The sequence below is a fragment of the Alligator mississippiensis genome, chromosome 10 (assembly GCF_030867095.1).
Source record: "Alligator mississippiensis isolate rAllMis1 chromosome 10, rAllMis1, whole genome shotgun sequence".
NCBI lineage: Eukaryota > Metazoa > Chordata > Crocodylia > Alligatoridae > Alligator > Alligator mississippiensis.
Genome location: NC_081833.1, coordinates 52,443,695 through 52,462,994, shown reverse-complemented (window position 1 = coordinate 52,462,994; position 19,300 = coordinate 52,443,695). Strand labels below are relative to the sequence as shown.

Here is a 19,300-nt window from a genome sequence, read left to right as displayed (position 1 = left end):
TGGAACACTGTATATGAAACATTCTGTGGAGGAAGAGGAAGGATAAATCTAGTTTTAAAGTAGTGATACTGAATGTCATGGAAACATTAGAAATTAAAAGGTGAGCTTTTATGCACCTCCTGGTTCTCAAATCAACCCTATGGCAAAGAACAAGCTCTGTATATCAAGGATGATTAAGACTTTGATATTCGGCTTGATCCTTATCATCTCCAGGTGTATACCAGTAGTAATAAAAATTAATTAGCTGATTTTTTTTCTGCCTTCAGCCTCATTTAGCCTTCCTACCTAGTTACATATTCATTTTATAATATTCCAATGTTTTACATCACTTTTGCTAAAACACTGCTCTGGCATTTAAAGAGAAAGTGCAATACTTCAATGCAAACCTTCAAAGAAATACTTACAAGAAGAGAAGAAAAATAATTGAGGATAAAAACAAATTTTGCTTCAAACTTAAATATACTAAAAGTCAGCATCTTTTCCTAAATACTGAATTTAAATTTTGCTGAAAATACCAACAAACTAAATGATAATTAAAAGAAAAAAAAAAAACTATTTCAAGTTATTTTGCGCATTTGCTAGCATCTTATATATAGCAAGGTTTCCCTTTTGTTTGTGCAGGTCTCATTTGGCAGCTGTAAAGAAAAACATTTTTCAAATTAGGAAAATGTATTTTTAACACATCAACAAATGCCAAGACAACTCAAGGGCCAAGGTGACTCAAGCATTGTTATAAAAATGAGTTTAGGACTGAAGTCAATGAGTTAAATTTCTTTAAAAGGTTCTTCCAGGTGATGCCATGCATTCTTAAATATGCAGCAATCCAAGAGAAGTATAATTTACTTTAGTCTGTACTTTCAGACTACACAGAATACGTTAAGGAATTTCAAAAAGAAAAGTTTAAGCTTAATCTTCAATATTACCTACACCTTCAGTTCCCAGGTATAAAGCACTTACGGCTGGGTAATTCTTACCTATAGAGTAAAATTAGCCTTAACATGTTAATAGAAACCTACGTTTGTTCCTTGCTGATGGCAACAATGACACAGTCAGCAGGTCTATTTTTATCATATTCTTTCTGTATCTGTTGGTAAAACTGCAGGTATAGCTTCTCCCTACGATCATCCCTGGTGTAGTCGTCATCTGAAATCAAAGCACAAGTTGATTAAAAGGTAATGCTGATGGAAAGCCAATGTCAGAGCTTCAGTGCTGTTGAAAGATGAAAGTCCACTAAAAATAGTTCTTGCACAAGACATACATTTTCACTTGTGTCATAGAGAAGGCATAAGGCACAGGAAAGTTGTTTAACTAGGCTGCAATTGACTAACAGGCCTAGGAATTAACTCATTTAGTGCAAGCAAGTCTTTTCTCTTTAATCTGTTCCACATGGTAGATGGTGGCCTTGTGTCCTCCTATGCTTGGTTCCAGTCTGGCAATGGGACTCAAAAGTGTCATCCTCTTAAGATTTCAAGGATTGGGGAAATGGAATAGTCTCCTTGCTCTTACCAGACTGTAGACACCCAACCCTGTTCCCAACCTTCTTCAGAGGATTCCCTCTGCAAAGTCCAATTGGAAACAGAGTTCAGTGGGGAAACAGAGTGCCTACTGAACCTGCACAGGGCATGTAGTATAAGGAGTTTTCATTAGGGATCCAGGTTCTCCATTTCCCATGGAAAGATGCAGATTTTCCCCTTTAAAGGAAAAAAAAGCCAGGAAACTATGGGTTTCCCCTTGCAGGCTGGCAGAGGCCTACAAGGGGCTGTGTGCACATGCTCGTGCACACATGCATGTGGCCGACAACGCTGCCAGGCAGTGTGGTAGACAGCAGCTCCCATACAAGTCTATGGGAGGGGGCACAGGCAACGTGTAGGGAGGCATGGGGGCAAATGTGCCCTCCCCCAAGATTTCTGCGCCTACAGTGGGGCACAGGGTATAGCCTGGCCAGACCAACACTGTTCAAGAGCCACCTCCACAGCCTGATAGGCAGGACCTAGCACAGGAGGGCAGAGCGGAGCAGGGAGGCTTGATGCTGCTGCTACCAACTCTGCTGCTGAAAGCACCACTCCACCATGGCTGCCAAGGTGAGGCACCCCCTGCCCATCCAGCAGCAGCAGGGGGCACAACTCTGTGCTACTGCCACAGCGGTGCCTCACCTTGGCAGTCATGGCTGCATGGCTCTCCCTTCCATGCCAGGTCCTGTCCACTGGACCATGGAGACATTTCCTGCCCAGTGCCAGTCTGGACAGGTTGCAGCCCCATGCCCCACTGTGGGTGCAGAAATCTTGGGGGGGGGGGAAGAGGTGGTCCCTCATGGCCCCTCCACCCCACACCCCTGGCTCCACATACTGGAGCATTGGGTCAGGAGTGAGGAGCACCAGCAGGGCTGGGGAGGAACAATGGGTCAGGAATGAAGGGCACCAGCACAGCTAGGGGGGTGGCATACTGTGGGTCTGGAGCGAGGTGCACCAGCGGAGAGGTGGGGGGGGTGGCAGATTGTGGGTCAGAAGTGAAGAGCACTGGCAGAGCCAGGGGCACCAGTTTATCAGAGCTGCTCAGCACCAAAGCAGCACGGGGGACAGCCACAGCTAGACCTGCATCCTGGTAAGCAAAGGTGGCAGAGGGAGCTCTGATTTTCCATGGTAAAAAAAACAAAAACCAAAATCAAATGCCCAAATATATAGGTATTTAGAATTTATTTTATTATAAGGATTGAAACACTTGGCATGCTTCCAAATTGCTTCAAAATTGTAAATATATCAATAAAACATTATTCAACTGACACCTATATACATAGTGGCATTTCATTTTAATCACAGAAAAACATGGATTTGGGGTTTTCAGTCAGAAAATTTTGGATTTTTTTTAAACAGAGAAAACCAGGATCTCTGATCATCAGGAATTAGTGTGGTTGCTGTCCAATCTTGAGTCAGGTTTCCAGATGGTTAGCATCTTCCTTAGTATTAACCAAGAATACATTTCCCCCAGCTTCCTACATTCCTGAAAAACTCAAACACCAAATAGATTTTCAGTGGATAAAAACTGTTCCTCCTTGCTTCAGTACAAGTTCAGTCACCTGCTCTGGTCTCGCCAGCCTGTGGAAGATGGCAGCTCTCCCCATACTCTTTGCTGCAGCAGTTTTTATTAGAAAACAATTATCACTAGATAAAAGTACGAGGTGTGTCCTAAATCTTCATCTCAATTAAGCATCTACCCAATTACAAAATTTCATATTGTTTTCACTCAGGTGCACAATAATTATTTCATATCATCAAAAAGCATCAACTGTTCTGAGAGCAATGTTTCCCCTCACAAAACCCAATTACAAACATTTGAGAGAGTTGCTCACTTCTGAATACACAATACTCTTCCTAGGAATCAGACACTGGCTCTTATTACCTGTCCCCTTGATTCTGAAAATCAGGTAAAAAGGAAAACACATACTCACACCCAGGCCATCAGAGACACTACAGGCAGTCCTCGGACTTATGACACAATTGGTTCCTGAAAACCGTGTCTTAAGTTGAAATGTTGCAACTCGGAACCAATTTTCTCATAAGAAATAATGTTATAAATGGGGGATTGGTTCCCGAACCAAGGCCTGATACCCTATTTTCACCACAAATACCCCAGAATTTTGTACTCGATCAATTATAGATGAGTAATATAGCTACATTAATGTATTTAAATTGTAAATAACAATCATATTGATTTGGAAGGACTTCTTTGAGGTGACTTTGCTGGACTTTCTGAAGGGCTCTTGGTTGGAGTCTTCTCAGGAGTCTTGGCTGCAAGTTTTTCTGGAGTCGTGTCTGCTTTTTTAAAGAAAGTGTCCAAGAAAGTTTGGACAGATGTTCTCCAGGGAGATGGGCGACACAGCAGACTTGTTCACTGGCATGGCATTGCATCAGATCAAGCGTTGTAAGTCAAAACTGACATCATAAAGTTGAAACAGGGTGTCAATTTATAAATGCTGTAAGCGCGAAATGTTGTAAGTCGAAATGTTGGAAGTTGAGGACTGCTTGTATATGCGTTTGAATGGCACCATGCATCCTTCAACAGACCCCTATTCCTCATTTTGCTGCAAACATCACTGCTTCAACTGATAGAACAGGATCCAAATTTACCATCTAGCCCTCTTAGAGAGGCCTACAAATTGCAATTTTGAGAGTTAAGCCCTGTTCTGTGAAGAAAAAGCTGCCCATCACTATCCAGCCACACCACCACACAGGTCCTTAAGTTCTCCAGTTGAACAAACCTCTGCTTCCCCCACACTTTTGCTGTATTATGGAACTCACCTAAACCTCCCAAATCTGTTTCTGATGCTTCAAAGATCAAGATGACTTTTCATGCCTCTTTGGCAGGCCTACCTTTCTTCCCTTAAAAATGAACAATAAAAGGCTCATGGTGATGCTGATGTTTGCATTATCTGAGAATACATGTAATCTAAGATTCCAGAGGGCCAGCATCCTTTTCTTCATTATCTGCTTCTGTATCACCATCTGTATATTTTAATTAAGACCATCAGCTATGTTATAAGCAGACAAGGTTCTTTGAGTGAATCTGATATATTTTATTAGACTAACTTAAATAGTTGGGGAAAAAAAATTTTAAGCAAGCTTTCAGGTTCAAAAACCCTTCGTAAGGCTGAGAATGTTTCAGCGGTTGGTGTGTGCTCTTCCTGGATGGAATGAAAAGTAAAGAAGCCAGAGGCTGGGCTGATATGCATACAAGATAGGCAGTCAGTGAAGATGTAGATTGAGGAGTCAATGGGTGAGAGAGAGGCTGGGTGGCGGGGACAGAAGGGGGATGAATAGTGGAGAGGTACCTGGGGAGTCAGATGTCAGGCAGGTTATAATGTGTCATAAATCCAGTGTCTATATTTAGTCCATGATTTTTTGTATCCAGGAGGGTGATGAAGTGGAGTTCGTGGCTCATCTCTGGGAAGTATTTTGTAAGTTTCATTTGAGGATCAGAACTGAGAGATTAGAGATAGAGTGGTTTTCTTGTGAGAAATGTGCCCCCACAGGTAATTGGGTATTCCTGTCTTTGACAGATTTCCGGTGTGCATTCATTCTGGTGTGCAGTTGTTGTTTGGTCTCTCCTATGTATTTTCCATCAGGGTCTACACAACCTACACCGCTGTAACTATGTTATAATTCATTCCAAGAACCCATTCAGCAGTAAAAGAGATTTTGCACTAGAAGGCAAAGACCTTCACTAACCTCATAATGCAGTAATCTGCAGAGCCAGCTATTGAAATGAGCCACTGCCGCTTCAGAATCTCACTCTTTCATGAAATTCTCCATTCTACACAGCACTGCAACTAACATTCCAGAAGTGTTATATCCTTTACCTTCCCCCTTGCCATCAAATCAGTGGGTCATCTCAGAACATAATACCTGCCTTGGTCTAAACTCCAAATCAGATGTTCCTTCTGCATGTGTGAGAACTTTCAGCTCTGCCTCTAGCATCTTATTCTTTCTGCAAAAAGCCCTCTGTTACATGAATCCAAGAACTATCCCCCTACATAAGTCTCAATATCTTTATTCACTCTTTAAAAGATTGGGGAAAAACTATTTCAGAAAGGGTGACTTGTAACTGGGTACAAAAGCATCATCCTATTGTATCCACGCAAAATTAAGATGGCCAGTTCATGCACAGTAAACTTCAGGACTGCTTGGCCCCACTAATCAATACCATTAACTCTGCCAATCTTCTCTGCAGAAACTCCGGTAATACCAGCTTGTCTCTGTTTGATAACAAAATAGGTGAGCATGGGGACAAATGGGCAGACACTTTTTTCCCTCTGCTCCTCCCACTTCCATTGTTCCAGCCAGTACTTGAAATGAGCCCTACATGCAGGCATACACTTCATGATCCTTCTTGCCCACAAACAGAAAATCATCTAGGTTGTTTACACTACACATTTTGCAAACCCAGCTCCTGTACTTCTATCTGTATCACCAGCGTGCTAAACTTGTCAAATGTTCAGCAGGATATTTACCATCCCCTTAAAACGCCCTTATCAAAATAAGCTTGAACTTCAAAATAAAACTCCAGAATGCTAGAATCCCAAGGATATATTGGGATTACCAGAAAAGCCAATCTGAGGTCACATTTCACTTGAATTGCTCCAGGATCGCAAAGCCTCACCGTATTTGTAAGAGTATTCAATTAATAAACTACATACATAATTCCAGGAGCACTAATTTGTTGAACTTCCTTGTGGAAATGACAGGTGGCAGATTAAGCAATACCCATGCACCTTCCTAGGAGAACCCAACATTCAGGTTGGGTGTAAATGGACATAACTAGTTCTGCAATTCTATTAACAATTATTTCTTACAAAGACTCCTACAAGGAAGCCCTCTATGGACTTACATTTCTGAAACATGTGAATTCTAACTTCTTTAGAATTTCCCTATGTAAACTCTTCCCATAAAAAGCCCATCTATCTGATCAAAAAAACCCCAAAGGATGATCTTGAGTTTAACAGGATAAAACTCTTTCCCACATTCCCACAGCCTAGTTCTGCCTCTGGATATGAAGAGCATATGGCTGACTCCTCCTTTTACTAGACTGGTTACCCTGTTCCTTTCCAAACCCATGAGGAAGACACGCTAACACAAGGAAGGGAAAAAGAAAAGAGTCACCCTTAGAGTTGCCTGTCAGCTGTTGGCCTCTCTCTCTAGCTCAGGAAGGACTGACACTATGCCCAAAACCTGGTTTCAAACCATTTCTCAGGGCTTCAGCTTTATTTATTGTATAGCTTATCAATCATCCTTACTACCTTAGTCTAGGGTCTTCTGCAGGGGCATACTGATTACCTATAGGACCCAGCTGTTTTGACTATGTGCTTAAGAATAATCTTGGTCAAGGGCCTGCCTTCAGGTATCCACACACTTCCTGTAGCTTTCCCTACCCTGGCTAGATATATCCTGTCAGAGCTTCCCTGCTTCTGCCAGCTCCCTACCCCAGCTTAGTCACTTGCTGGCTTCAATCACCTGACCTCTGGATAATTAGTTTGATCTAGGAGGTAACTGATGGATCACAGCTGATGCTGGGTGCAATTCCCCTTAAAGAACCAGCCATTCTATCACAAAGCCATACAGCCATACTTCCCCTACAGTTTCAGACAAAGTATCCCTCACCCCTTACACTACACACCGCTGTATAGTGTAACAAAATGAAATATTAACTAGTTAGATTCTTACCTTTTTGGGAATACTGATATCGCTCATAGTGATCTTCATTCCCTGCTGAATAATCATACTGTTGCCCAAGTAGTTCTTCAAAACTAAGAAGAAAATATGTTTTGAATGTATTTTTTTCCCCAATTAAAGACAGCAGGACAGTTCATGCACATTCCCTGCAAAAGCTTAGAGGAAAAGAGGCTTTAAATAGTTGTAGTACAAATTATCTACATAGCTGTCACAACAGTCAAGTGTTAGTTAATCCAGAGTTCTTAGTCCTTCCATAAATCTTAAACTGACTTTTAATTTTAAATGATTTTAGAAGCCAACATTAGCTTCACCAGAACTAAATTCACATGTAACATTTTTTTCTTGTTGACTGGTATGTTTGGGTAGGGTCTTCAACTACCCAAACACACCAAAGATACACAAACATTTTAATTACCAGTGATAAATGCAATATGTAGCATATAATATTATCTCACTTCAAGTTTTGTCTAAGATTATGTTTGGCATTGGAAACTTCCCTCTGCTAAAGCCAAATTATACATTTATACAAAAGGAAAACAGATTAAAAAAAAAAACACCCCCATGTTCATGCACCCACCTTCCCCAAGTGTGCCACAATTACTCTAAGCTCTGTCATAAAAACCTGTGGATTCTATTGTGCAGATGGGGGGTGTTTAGTAGGGTCTGCACCTACGCCAGATATGGTTGTGTTGGAGACTCTAAAATTATTTGTAAGTTTATAAGCCCCAGTTATCCAGTATTTCACCAGATATATCCAGGGATGTTCAGAAAGAATGTCTTACTCCTCCATTCAGCAGTCAATAAGCTGATGCTACAGGGATCATAACCATAAAGCTGCTGCTACTCACCCAGACTCCCAATTAATTTTCTTCCAGCTTTTCCTAGGCACTAGCAGCTACTCACTGCTGTGGATTCCTATTCCTTCAAGTCCCAGAACCAATCCACTCTCCCTCTTCAAACTCATTACCACACAAGTTCCCTGAATTCTGCACACCAACTACCTATTCCTCTATTTCTCTTACACAGAGAGAAGGCTGTTATATCAGGTCCCACCCAGACATTATACTTAAGATGCGATTAAACAGATAATCGCCTCTTAAGTGTAACCCAGCCATATGTTCATGCAATTAATGGTGCAACAAAACACAAAACCAGCCATAACATTATTACACAAGAGTTGTGTAGTAATTTTGTGTCTGCTTTCCTTTGTGCCTTAAAATGAATGTGCAACAGGGTGTACGATACCAGGACTCAAATGCATCCCAGTCCAGTCCCTGCTGGCTGCTAATCAGCTAGCTCTGGGATGGCACCAGGGCCCATTTGAGCCCTGGTGCAGTCCCAATGCTGCTACCTAACAGCTGATCCTTGGCTGACAGGGACTGCATCAGGGCTCATACAAGTCAGGGTGCCAATCAGGTGATTGCAAGCTGGCAGGGACCACACCAGTCCTGAACCTGCAAGTGATCAGCTGATAAACAACAGCATCAGGAGCTGCACTGATTCTGTCAACCATCAGCTGATTGTCAGCTGGCAGGGGTGGTACCAAGGCCAGTTCAAGCCTCAGAAACACCCAGCTGCTCCTAATCTAGCCAATGATCAGCTGGCTGCAGGGGTCAAACTGGCCCAGTGGGTCCTTGGAGCCACCCAACAATCAGCTGATTGTCAGGCACCTTTTGCCAGTGAACAGGGAACCTGAGATCATGATTGTAAGTTCCCCCTGCACTACAGCAAAATTGGGTGTGATTGGGGTTTGGTTCCTGATCCCAAAATTGCATGTCCTGGCATGCATGTGCACCATGGAAGGAGGTGTAACTCTTGGGATTGTGGATCAGATCCCATGATGCCCTTAACCGAACATCTGTCTAAAGCCTCAGTTTTCATCCTAGGGCAAAGAAAGCTAGCACCAACCACAAGCTAAGAAATATAAAATATGCATTTTGTGTTTAGCTAAAACAAACTAAGTGCATTAAAAACATTTATAGCAATTCCTACCTCAGACAGCTTACATGATATGGTAAGGAGATACAAGAAAGATATAGTTAGCAAGATCTCTATGCTTAGACAAATTTAAAATCTTACTAGCAAGTACAAGAATCATTCCACTTGATTGCAATACAGTTATCTCAGGAAGAGTATGACACTGCACTTCAGTGCACTGGATGACTGCGGTTTATAATATGAAACTACCCAGAATGGGAGAGTTTCTTGTTAGAGAATTTCTTATTGATGCTCCAGGATCCTGTTTTGAAAGCTACATAGAAGTAGGGTTATGGTTTGTTGTTTTTAAATGGGCAAGATAAAAAAAAACTACCACACTTGAAGTGGCCAGGAAAAGTCAACTCTCCACATAAAAGAACAGCTTGCATATCTCCGTTTTACTAACCTCAGTTGGGAAGCAAGTTTTTTTTTTGTTTTTACACTCTACAGATATGTAGAGTAAGATCTAGGAGATCAGAAACTTTTTGGATGCATATGAGCTTGTTCCATGAGATCCATTGCCTATATTTAATGAAATCTCATTTGCCTTAGTACTGTTGAGCAAAAATTATGTTCAGTGTTGTTCATCCATATGAACAAACAAGATGTATTTATCTTAAAGTCAGTTTTTCTAATTGTCAGCCTTCCAACTCAATATTTAAAAAGGGCAGCTTACCACATCTTCAGTTTTCTTTACCCTTATTATGTCTTGAATTAAAAAAAATGAATCAGCTATTGTATGTGATACTGCTTTGGTTATTTTTGCATTCTTTTGCATTCCTCATCCTGAAAAAACATTATGTTGTCAGTGTCACTTTCTGTTTAAGTCTGCAAACACTTACGTATATGCTTAAGTAAACTGAATACTCTGTACAAGTTGAACCAGATGCAGTACTTTATTCAGATAGTCAGTCTTATATTTAAAGTTTAATTTTGGGTGACCAGAAAATCAATTAGAAGTTATGAAGCCAAGTTATTTTGCAATGTAATCACTCTCTCCTTTAATCAAACTTGAAGGCAAACACGTTATCAATGTATTTCGCATTAAATTATAGCTATCAAACTGTTCAGCTTTAGTACATGTTAACATTACTTGTGTAGCAGTTCAATTTTTTTAAATAAAAATATTTCAATGTGACATTCTGATTAAATTTACACTTTGTTTTCATGACAGTCCTACAGGGACAGCAATCATATAATCTTATTCTGACATACTTCTATAGAATATGAATACATATATATCTTTCAAATTAATAACATGTAATAGTAGTCACAATTGTAGTTCAATTTACCTGAACAGGCTTTCTTACATGTTTAAAATTATCAAATAGGGTGCTGTCAACATTAAAAAAAAAAAATCAATCACCTACTTTACTGGCAAAAACTGAAAATTACAGTATTTCTCCCCAGGTTGCTTACGTTTTCTGTTTTATTTTACATAGTTTCACTGTTTGCACTGGATAATCAATTTCTCCTATCTAAAAAAGTATCACAGCAATAGGTGAAAAGTCATTTAAAGGTTGGAAAGTGGGATTACAGAACTACCAAAAAATTGCAGGATGACCTTGGGGAAATAAAATACCCAGAAAAAAAGATTACGTATCTAAAGTATTTGTGGCTTTTCCAGGTGTGTTGACTATATATGCCACTGATAGCAGGCAAGCATCCTATGTCTTCCAGTTCATATTTCATTAACCAGCAATGACCAGTGGGTGGCTATGCCTCTACTCTGCCATGTCCCTGTGCATCCAACTGAAGGCAGAAAAACAAAGCAACCTAAATGTTCCTCAGTTCCTTTGCCAACCAGTCACAGCATAGGTGTCCAATGCATTTGGGAGAAACACAGCTACTGTAAGTTAAAGATACACTTTTATGAGGGCTTCTGCAATTGTATTCCATGCTAACAATGAACTAATGTTATAAATTGGGTGGAAGACTACTAACTCTAAGCCCCCTTCTACACATGCAGGTAAAGGCACAATCAGATCTAACGCGTGATCCACACCATTGCACCACAAGGCATGACTGTCAGATAATGCATTAGATACTGTTGCCCCTTATTGCTGATGCTGGGGGAGCCTGTGCAAGAAGCAGACTCGCATGGCTTGGAGCCCCTTTGCTGAAAGGGCATCCAGCCACAAGGACCACGTGCAAGCAGGACCTGGCGGGGCTTTCAGTCCCTGCTGCCCATGTGACACAACTGGGACCAAAAGTCCCACACTCCAATGTGGCACAGACAGGACCAAGAGTGCTGTCAACTGCAGGATTCTCCATCCCTGAAGCTGCGGGGTGCTGCTGCAGTCTCAGCTGCAGGGGTGCATGGAGCAATCCACAAATGAGAGATCTCAATGGCTCAAAGATGGCAGCAGCTGAGATCTCACAGCTGCAGACTGCTTCTATGTGCAAAGTAAAGCTGGACAGAAACCAGCTATAATGTTTTTACACAATTTCAAATAATAACTTTATACCTAGTTGGACCTTTTCAAGTGAGAGAGTTAATTTGTGCAGTCAGTCTAAATTTATCGAGCAATTAACAAGGTAATTGTGCAACAGGTGTGTGTAGAGCAGGCCTAAGACATTTCAGTCAAAATAAGAATTATATGTATGTTTCTACAATGAAGTTTAATACCAGTATACAACAAGTAGCTGTCCCTGAAAGTTTTTACTATAGACACACTGCTCAAAAGATTCTACTGTGGACACCTGAGCCCTACTGAAATAGAATGAGACTTTTTTCCAGCGAGTTTATTGGTCAATTTATGAAATAATCTAATGCAGCCAGTAATGTAATTAGACAAATCTGAAACAAAATGTGCTAACCTTTTAATCTTTCTGCATAAACAAATACTCTAAGGAGACACCTCAACAGCCTAGTCCTATCTAAATAGAATGGCAGCGCTGTATTAACATCTGAAGTGTGAAGCTCCACACTGAAGTATAGAGCTTCACACTTCAGTGCAAGAATATGACTCAGAGAAGAAATCAGGGAAATTCAATTCAATCCCTTGAATGAGATGGAAGTTGTGATATTTTAAGATACTTGAGAACAAATTCTTAAAGTTACCCTGTAGGATTAGACCTGCCTTAAAGACCTACATTTCTTTCATACTGTTGGGATGGGGGAAAACTGAGCATCCTTAAATTGGAGGGTGACTGGCTGACTTGTCTTCCAAGTAGACCCTTCTGCAAAAAAGATCAACACTACAAGTAGAAAAATCATAGCCAGCCCCATGTTCTATAATAATAGTAGACAGTATATGAAATCTGAAAACAGAACCTCTAAAAAGATATCATTGGTAGGGGTTGGTCCATTCAGTAAAACTTTTCAGTGTGGCAGAACAGAATAGAGTTCTTTCCACTATTAGTAAGGGATATTTGGACTTCTGATTAAGAGCTTCTCTGCCAGCAGCCATCAAGCATCCATATGGTAAGACTTCTGGGAAACATGGCACCCTCTTAGGATATCAGGTCTGGTTGAAGATGCAGCAAGAATGGATCTCAAGTCAAAAGATTCAAGAACCAAAACTGTCCTGACAAAAATGGTGACAGCAGTGTCTAGACAGGGACCTACCTGAGTTTTCCAATTCACTTCAGAATTAGAGGAAGTGGAGAAGTTGTGTACATGAAGCTAGGATATCAAGAAATCAGGAACCTACATGAAACAAAGCCTGGTCTATACTTAGTCTGAAATAAAACCTGCACTGTTCATTTTTGCAAACAGATATACATGGAGGCTTGACCCTGACAGTCAAATAGTTCTTTACCCATTCATTCACTATTGCTTTTAAATTGCCTGCTCTCATAATTGGCCAGAACATCCTGTAGATCTAGTATGGGGAAAACAACTAGAATTCATGTCATAATTGTTCACAGATGCACAGCATCTTGATACGGAGGGGTGAATCTTGTTCCTTCCTGTATAAGAGTCATCCATCAATATCTGACTGGATGACTCTCTCAGAATTAGAAGAAATGGCTATGAAAGCAAAACAAATTGTTTTCACTCCACAATGTTCATGTATAGCCAGACTTCTTGATGTGCATAATGCAGATGGAGTTGTTCATACACCTCCTGGACTGCTGGATGTTGGTAGCAACAGACAAACTAGCTTCCCTTGCAAACATTCACAGGATCCTTCCTGACAGAACTACCACTTTTTCTCTCTAGCTGATGTATGTTGGGTTAACAGATTGCCTTCAACCAACAATGGCACAAAGCAAAGGTGAACTTTAGCATGCTGAGTTATATAGATGGACAAAGTCATGTGACCTAAGAATTTGAAACCAGCGCTCAATAACATTTGAAGATGCATCGGGAGTTGATCAATTACTTTACTGTGTCATGGAACATTCCTGAGACAAGTAAGCCCTTGCTGTACTTAAATGCCAAAACTGCTGCTAAGAATTGTATTATCTGAATAGGGATTAAAACAGATTTTCTCCCATTCACCCCAACTCTTGGAAGGTTTGGAAGAAAACCAACGAACAGTCTGCTGAACAAAAGTTTGAGGGACCTTGATGCTTGCAGTCTATGATGGAATGAAACATCAGAGGGATCTGCGAGATGGACATTTGAAGCTGTCTGAACCTTCCAGATGATGCTTGGTGTCAACACTGCCTATTTGTACATTGGTCCTAAAGAACTGATGTCTGTCTCAGCAACTGTAAAGGATCTGGGAGACTTATTAATGGAGACTGCCATGAAATGCAAGATGAGCAGGAGTTTATGTAATCTCTCTTGTACAACCCCAGTCAGTCTCTAGGTTCTGAGGAAGGGCACATTAATCCTGCTTTTTTGAAAACCGAGCACCTCTCAATTATGTACCCCTCTCTCTCATATACCAATGCATTACGCCTCTGGACCATTTTAAAGCTCTGTCTACATTACGGGGAAATAGAAAATTTGCCAGAAGAGCTATGGTGACTGTAGTACATGATATTTTCATGGCCCTAGCTGATCTAGGTCCACCAGCAGACCTTCATACTGTAGAAAAGGGTTTAAACTTTGGAAGCTGCTCTGCCATTGCAGGCAAGAAGTGTTACACTGACCAGCCACTCAAGGAAGTGACAGAATCCCCAAGCTAGAGAACAAATAGAAAACATTACCCTAATCACTAAACTAAAAAACTATCTTGCATACAATATCTACAAACAAATAAGAAGGCTGTTTAGTGCTCTAAACAGATGCCAGAGCTCCATTTGAAGCATTGTTGGTTGGTTAGAATGACCTGAAGGGCAAGTGCAGTCATCCAGTACTTGGATGAAGGCATGAAGAAACATGCAGCCTCAATGCACCCTGCTGCTTAAAAGTCTGCAGTGGGTGTACACACCATTAGTGGAATATATGTTTTAATATACATCACACACAAACATGCCCTCAAGTAACTACTTTTAACTTGTAAATTGGCAAGATTTTCTTGAAGCAAAACAAAAGTGATTGCCATTTTAGTAAATGATTTTAAAGCCATTTGGAGATGAAAACTAAAAAGCTTTCTTCTAATGTTTTAGCTCCAGAGACGCTACAGTTAGGACTGCACTTCAGTAGGCAACATTTAAAAATGTTAACCTCAAATAAAAAATGATTTTGAGAGGTGACACACTGTTTTGTAAAACTGAAAGACATTACAAATTTTAAGGGTATGAGAAATGCTGGGAACTATTACTACTAGTCTGTTGTTTGATTAGTCGCAAGGTGCTAAGAAATTCAGCTACCTCTAAACATTTTTAAGTTGTCAAAATGAACTGGATAAAATAATAGAATTCTAACAGTGAAGAGGAGGAAGCGTCAGGCTGTTTCCTATTATAACTGAACATAGTAGAAAACCATGGCATTTGCATACAAAAAAACAGATCACACTGAATTTACTGTGTCCCTCAGCAAGTCCTCAGGCTTGCCGCCCTGTTCCAGGAGGTTTGCCTCTTAACCAGAAGCAATATAGCCATATATGCAGGCTTTTATTCAGGCCAGTAATTTCAGACACTCCACTAGTTAGTCCAAAAGAGATATCAAGTAGATGTGGCTACGTATTTTCAGTTTTCATGCAGCGTGTTAGGTGCAGTGTGCTTGAGGGTACCACTCTCAGGCACAGTTAAGTTTGCTATGTAGACACAGCCATGGGGCTTAAGCAAAATCTATAAAACCATTAAAGTTCTTGGAGTAGACTGCTAATAGCCAGTCAAGACTCAGACTGGTATTACAGTTCATTAGCATGGTATCTGCAATAGACAGCTTTCTCCTACAGAATTAATTCTCTGAAAGCTTACAGTCTAGAGTTTTGCGGATTTCACAACGCAAACATGCTACAGTTATACCACTGGGTACTTATATAGCTAACAGTGTTTCACTAGGTACATTAGAACTAAAAAGTGCACAAGAGCACTAGATAAAATGAGCAGATTAGTACAGTTTCATTCTTACATTCTTTAAAAGCTTTTGGTACTAAAAACATTGGAAATTCACAAAACATTTAGATAATTTTATAAATGACTAGCCAATTGCCCATCAAGAATGAATGACGGGGGGACAGGGGAGAGGAGGGGGCTGGGATGGAGTGCTGCCATCTAACGCCCCATGCTGCCGCTGTTCTGCCTTTTGCCCCGCCCTCTGCCCAGTCCTTGGTTCAGCTTTGGAATCATGGCAGCACTCCCCTATGCTTGGAGAACTCTGATTGGCTATTTCTGTCAGCCAATCAGAGTGCGAATAGAGCGTGACAGACTTAGGCTTTTATATTAGAATTATTGTACTGAAAGCATCTTACCTATTAAGATCTTCAAAGTCCTTTGAATAACCATCTGGAGGAGAATAAACACTCTTCTGGTATGGTTTGTAAGGATTCATACTAAAAGATGCAAGAAACGTAAGATTAGGTAAAGGCTACCAAATGAACCTTTGCTTGGTTGCCATCAAAAAGGCTTGTTTTATGCATTGATAGTCTAACATACTTGATTATAGCTTGGAAAAACCATCATATTTGGTTTAATAGCAGAATACAATTATAGGTTCTGTTTTATGTAACAGCTGCAAATATTTAAGTCAAAGAAAAAAAAGTTTAATTTTTTTCTCATTGAGCTATAAGCTAAAAAAAAAAAAATCTGCCTATCTTAGATAACTGTTTTGTGATATACTATGAAGTAGTTACACTTTATCCAGTCAGTTTCTTCTGACAGTCCATTAAAAAAAAAAAAAAGACTAAAACAACTACTGATATCACAGTTATTGTGAAAGCTGCAAACCCTGACAGATGTTTTCCTAAAGCTTTTGATGGTCCACCACTTCCCCTTGAACCTATACATACAACCAAACTTAGAACTTGAAGCTCATACAGCTAAGCACGTGAATTCCTGGATGTAAAAAAAAAAAATCAGGAGTGTTAAGACTTCACTGACTTCCCCCCAAAAGATAAAAGATAAGTATACCTGCTTAAATAAATGTAAATTAAGCAAGATATTTCAAATGTAATAGTTTAACTTCATCATTTTTATCCCAGTTTATTTCCTTATATATCACGAGCTGTCTAATGCTAGCTGATAGGGCTGTGCAAAGCTTCGGTCTCCGATTCAATTTGGCAGAGATTGGCCCAATTTGGTGGCCGAATCTCTAAATCCAAATCGAACCAGAGGACCTTTGAATCTCTCCAAATCGAATCGGAACCCTCTGAATCGATTCAGAGAGATTCGGTGATTCAGACAAACACAGCTTTAAATGTTTTTTTCTACATATCCCTAGGTAGCAGGCAGCTTGTTTGTGAATGCTGCAATGCTGGGGCACATGGAGTGTCCCACAGAAGCACAGGAGCTCCCCAGCATGCTCGGCAGCAGACCCAGAAGTGGTCCAGAAGCACTTAGGGGTCCACTGGAGAGCGCGCTGGGGGGACCCCACCCAGCAGCCAATCACTGAGCCGGGGAGGTGTGAGACCCACTCCCCCCCAGCATGCTCCCTAGCATACCTGGAAGTGGACCAGAAGTATTTCTGGTCCACTTCTGGGTTCACCGCCAAACACACGGAGGGCTCCCCCGTGCTCCTGTGGGACACTCCATCCACCCCACCATCGCAGGGTTCACCAGCCGAACCTGGTACCTCAAGGTATGTAGAAAAAACATTTAAAGCTGTGTCTATGTCCGAATCGCTGATTCTGAGAATCGGCATCAGATCTTCAGATTCAGATTCTGCTGAACCAAACAGTGATCCAAATCAACGAATCAAATCACTGTCCCTGATTTGGGCCGAATTGAATAAGGACCGCTTCACACACCCCTACTAGCTAATCTAAAGCTCTTTTCACATACAGGTCATAGCTGAGAGTTCCACTTCACTTTTTAATACTTTTATTACCATGAGTGGCAAGTGTTCCCCAAGGAGATTTGGCTCCAACCTCACTACATGTTATACTAACAATGAAACAAGGTCCTTGCACCAAAAGAACTTACTATTGAAAACAAGCAACATACACAGGGTGGTAAGGAGAAAGACAATATCTATTTATACAAACATACACATTCTACTGCACTAGATTTGCCTTCAAAGTGAATAATGAGTTTAGTTTATGTATTCCAGTTGGAAGAATTAAGTTTTCTTCAACAGGCAAGGAAAATTACTAGAACCCTTAATAGAATGCATCTCTAGCTTCTATATGGCATTTAACTTCCACCCCTAAGAGAAGAGCAAGACAGAATTTCTGAGACAGGAAGGATCAGAATTATTATCTGAAAATGTTCACACTGAGGTGGCCACAGAAGAGTACTGTTAAGAAATATTAGACATCAGTGGACCAAGTGTCAAGGATGATTTTTCTTTTTTTAAAATGAGTACATATACTTGACAATTCTTTATCTCAAGTAGACAGTGTACAATAGGAAGGCTAGAGGATGAAAGGAATAAGCAAATGGCTCAGTGCAAACACTGAAAGGAGCTGCTGTGAATGGGATCCAAAACTGAATAGGATGATGCCTAAAACATTACTTGAGAGACAAGAAGAAATTCAACATGTACTTAGAAGCCAAGAGGCAATTAGAAGAAAAGCAAAAATTAAAGCATCAGATCTTTTCAAGAAAGAAGAAATCTTGAAAAAATTAACAGACATATGACTTCAATTGAAATAAATACAGTAGCATGTTTAAAATTAATTTGGTTGTCTCTCAAAATTACAAATCATCAACACTTGCAAGATGGTACTGTTAGTTGAAAAACTGCTTTGGACCTCCTTATCCAGGAATTCACTATATGGCCTGGATGTACCATGAATGCTTGGCTACAGGCCATGCACCTTGACTACCCTGGGCCAATTTATCACAGACCAAATGGTGCCAGCAGCAGATGGTACAGATTAGCAGGCACGCAAGCACAGAAGTGCTAATTTCTAGGGAGTTGGCAGCTATAAGACTGATAGAAACCCTACAATATTACTCTGTTGCACTTCACAGCCAGTGCTAGTATTGGCTGCTGCTACTGCTGAGGTAGAAAAAAAGACAAGGATAACAGTCCATATGAATCATGGTCCTAATGTCTGTCCCCAAGTTCTTCAGCCAAAAATGAGAGATGCTTCCACACTCAAAAGATTAGTTTAAAATCTTTATTTCTCTAATAATAGTTTGGGTTTTTTATTAATCCAAATTTTTTGATACAATATGGTATTAGTCTGGAAGCTAAACTGGATAATTATAAATAAAACATTGTTCTCCTAAATAAAGACCTTGTTGTTTTTTTAAATTCTACCCGTTACCAAAAATAAATAAATAAATAAATAAATAAATAAATAAATAGAGAGGAAGCCAGTATAAAGGTGTGACCTTAAAATTTGGGATTTCTTCAAAACAGTCATACTAAAAAGGTCGTTAGAAGTATTAATGCACCTCTCAAACTATGAAGAAATCAGACCAATAAAAAAAATGCTACAGTCACTATTAGCATTATAAAACAGAATATGAAAACTTGGGAAGGACATGAAGATGGAGACTGGAAAGAAGCTTCTTGGGAATGGAACAAGTGGGAGTAGAAACTGGGGAAAGAAGCCAAATACATATTGCAACTTGACTGATCAAGAACTCAACCAAAACTTGTATTAAGGGAACATTAAGAAAAAATGAACAAGAACTGTAATACG

The 19,300-nt window shown here is 40.2% G+C and overlaps 1 protein-coding gene across 3 annotated transcripts in view; it reads right to left on the bottom strand.

Annotated features, from left to right (window-relative positions):
* LOC102562739 (nuclear receptor coactivator 5) overlaps positions 1-19,300 on the bottom strand; it is a 76,917-nt gene that overhangs the window by 46,122 nt on the left and 11,495 nt on the right. For all 3 annotated transcript variants that reach the window (XM_059713799.1, XM_059713800.1, XM_006273205.4), the window contains 3 exons: positions 15,959-16,039; positions 7,215-7,297; positions 1,017-1,143 (listed from right to left, as the gene is read on the bottom strand). In XM_059713799.1, the coding sequence (XP_059569782.1) occupies positions 1,017-1,143; positions 7,215-7,297; positions 15,959-16,039 (291 nt within the window). The remainder of the gene's footprint in view (positions 1-1,016; positions 1,144-7,214; positions 7,298-15,958; positions 16,040-19,300) is intronic.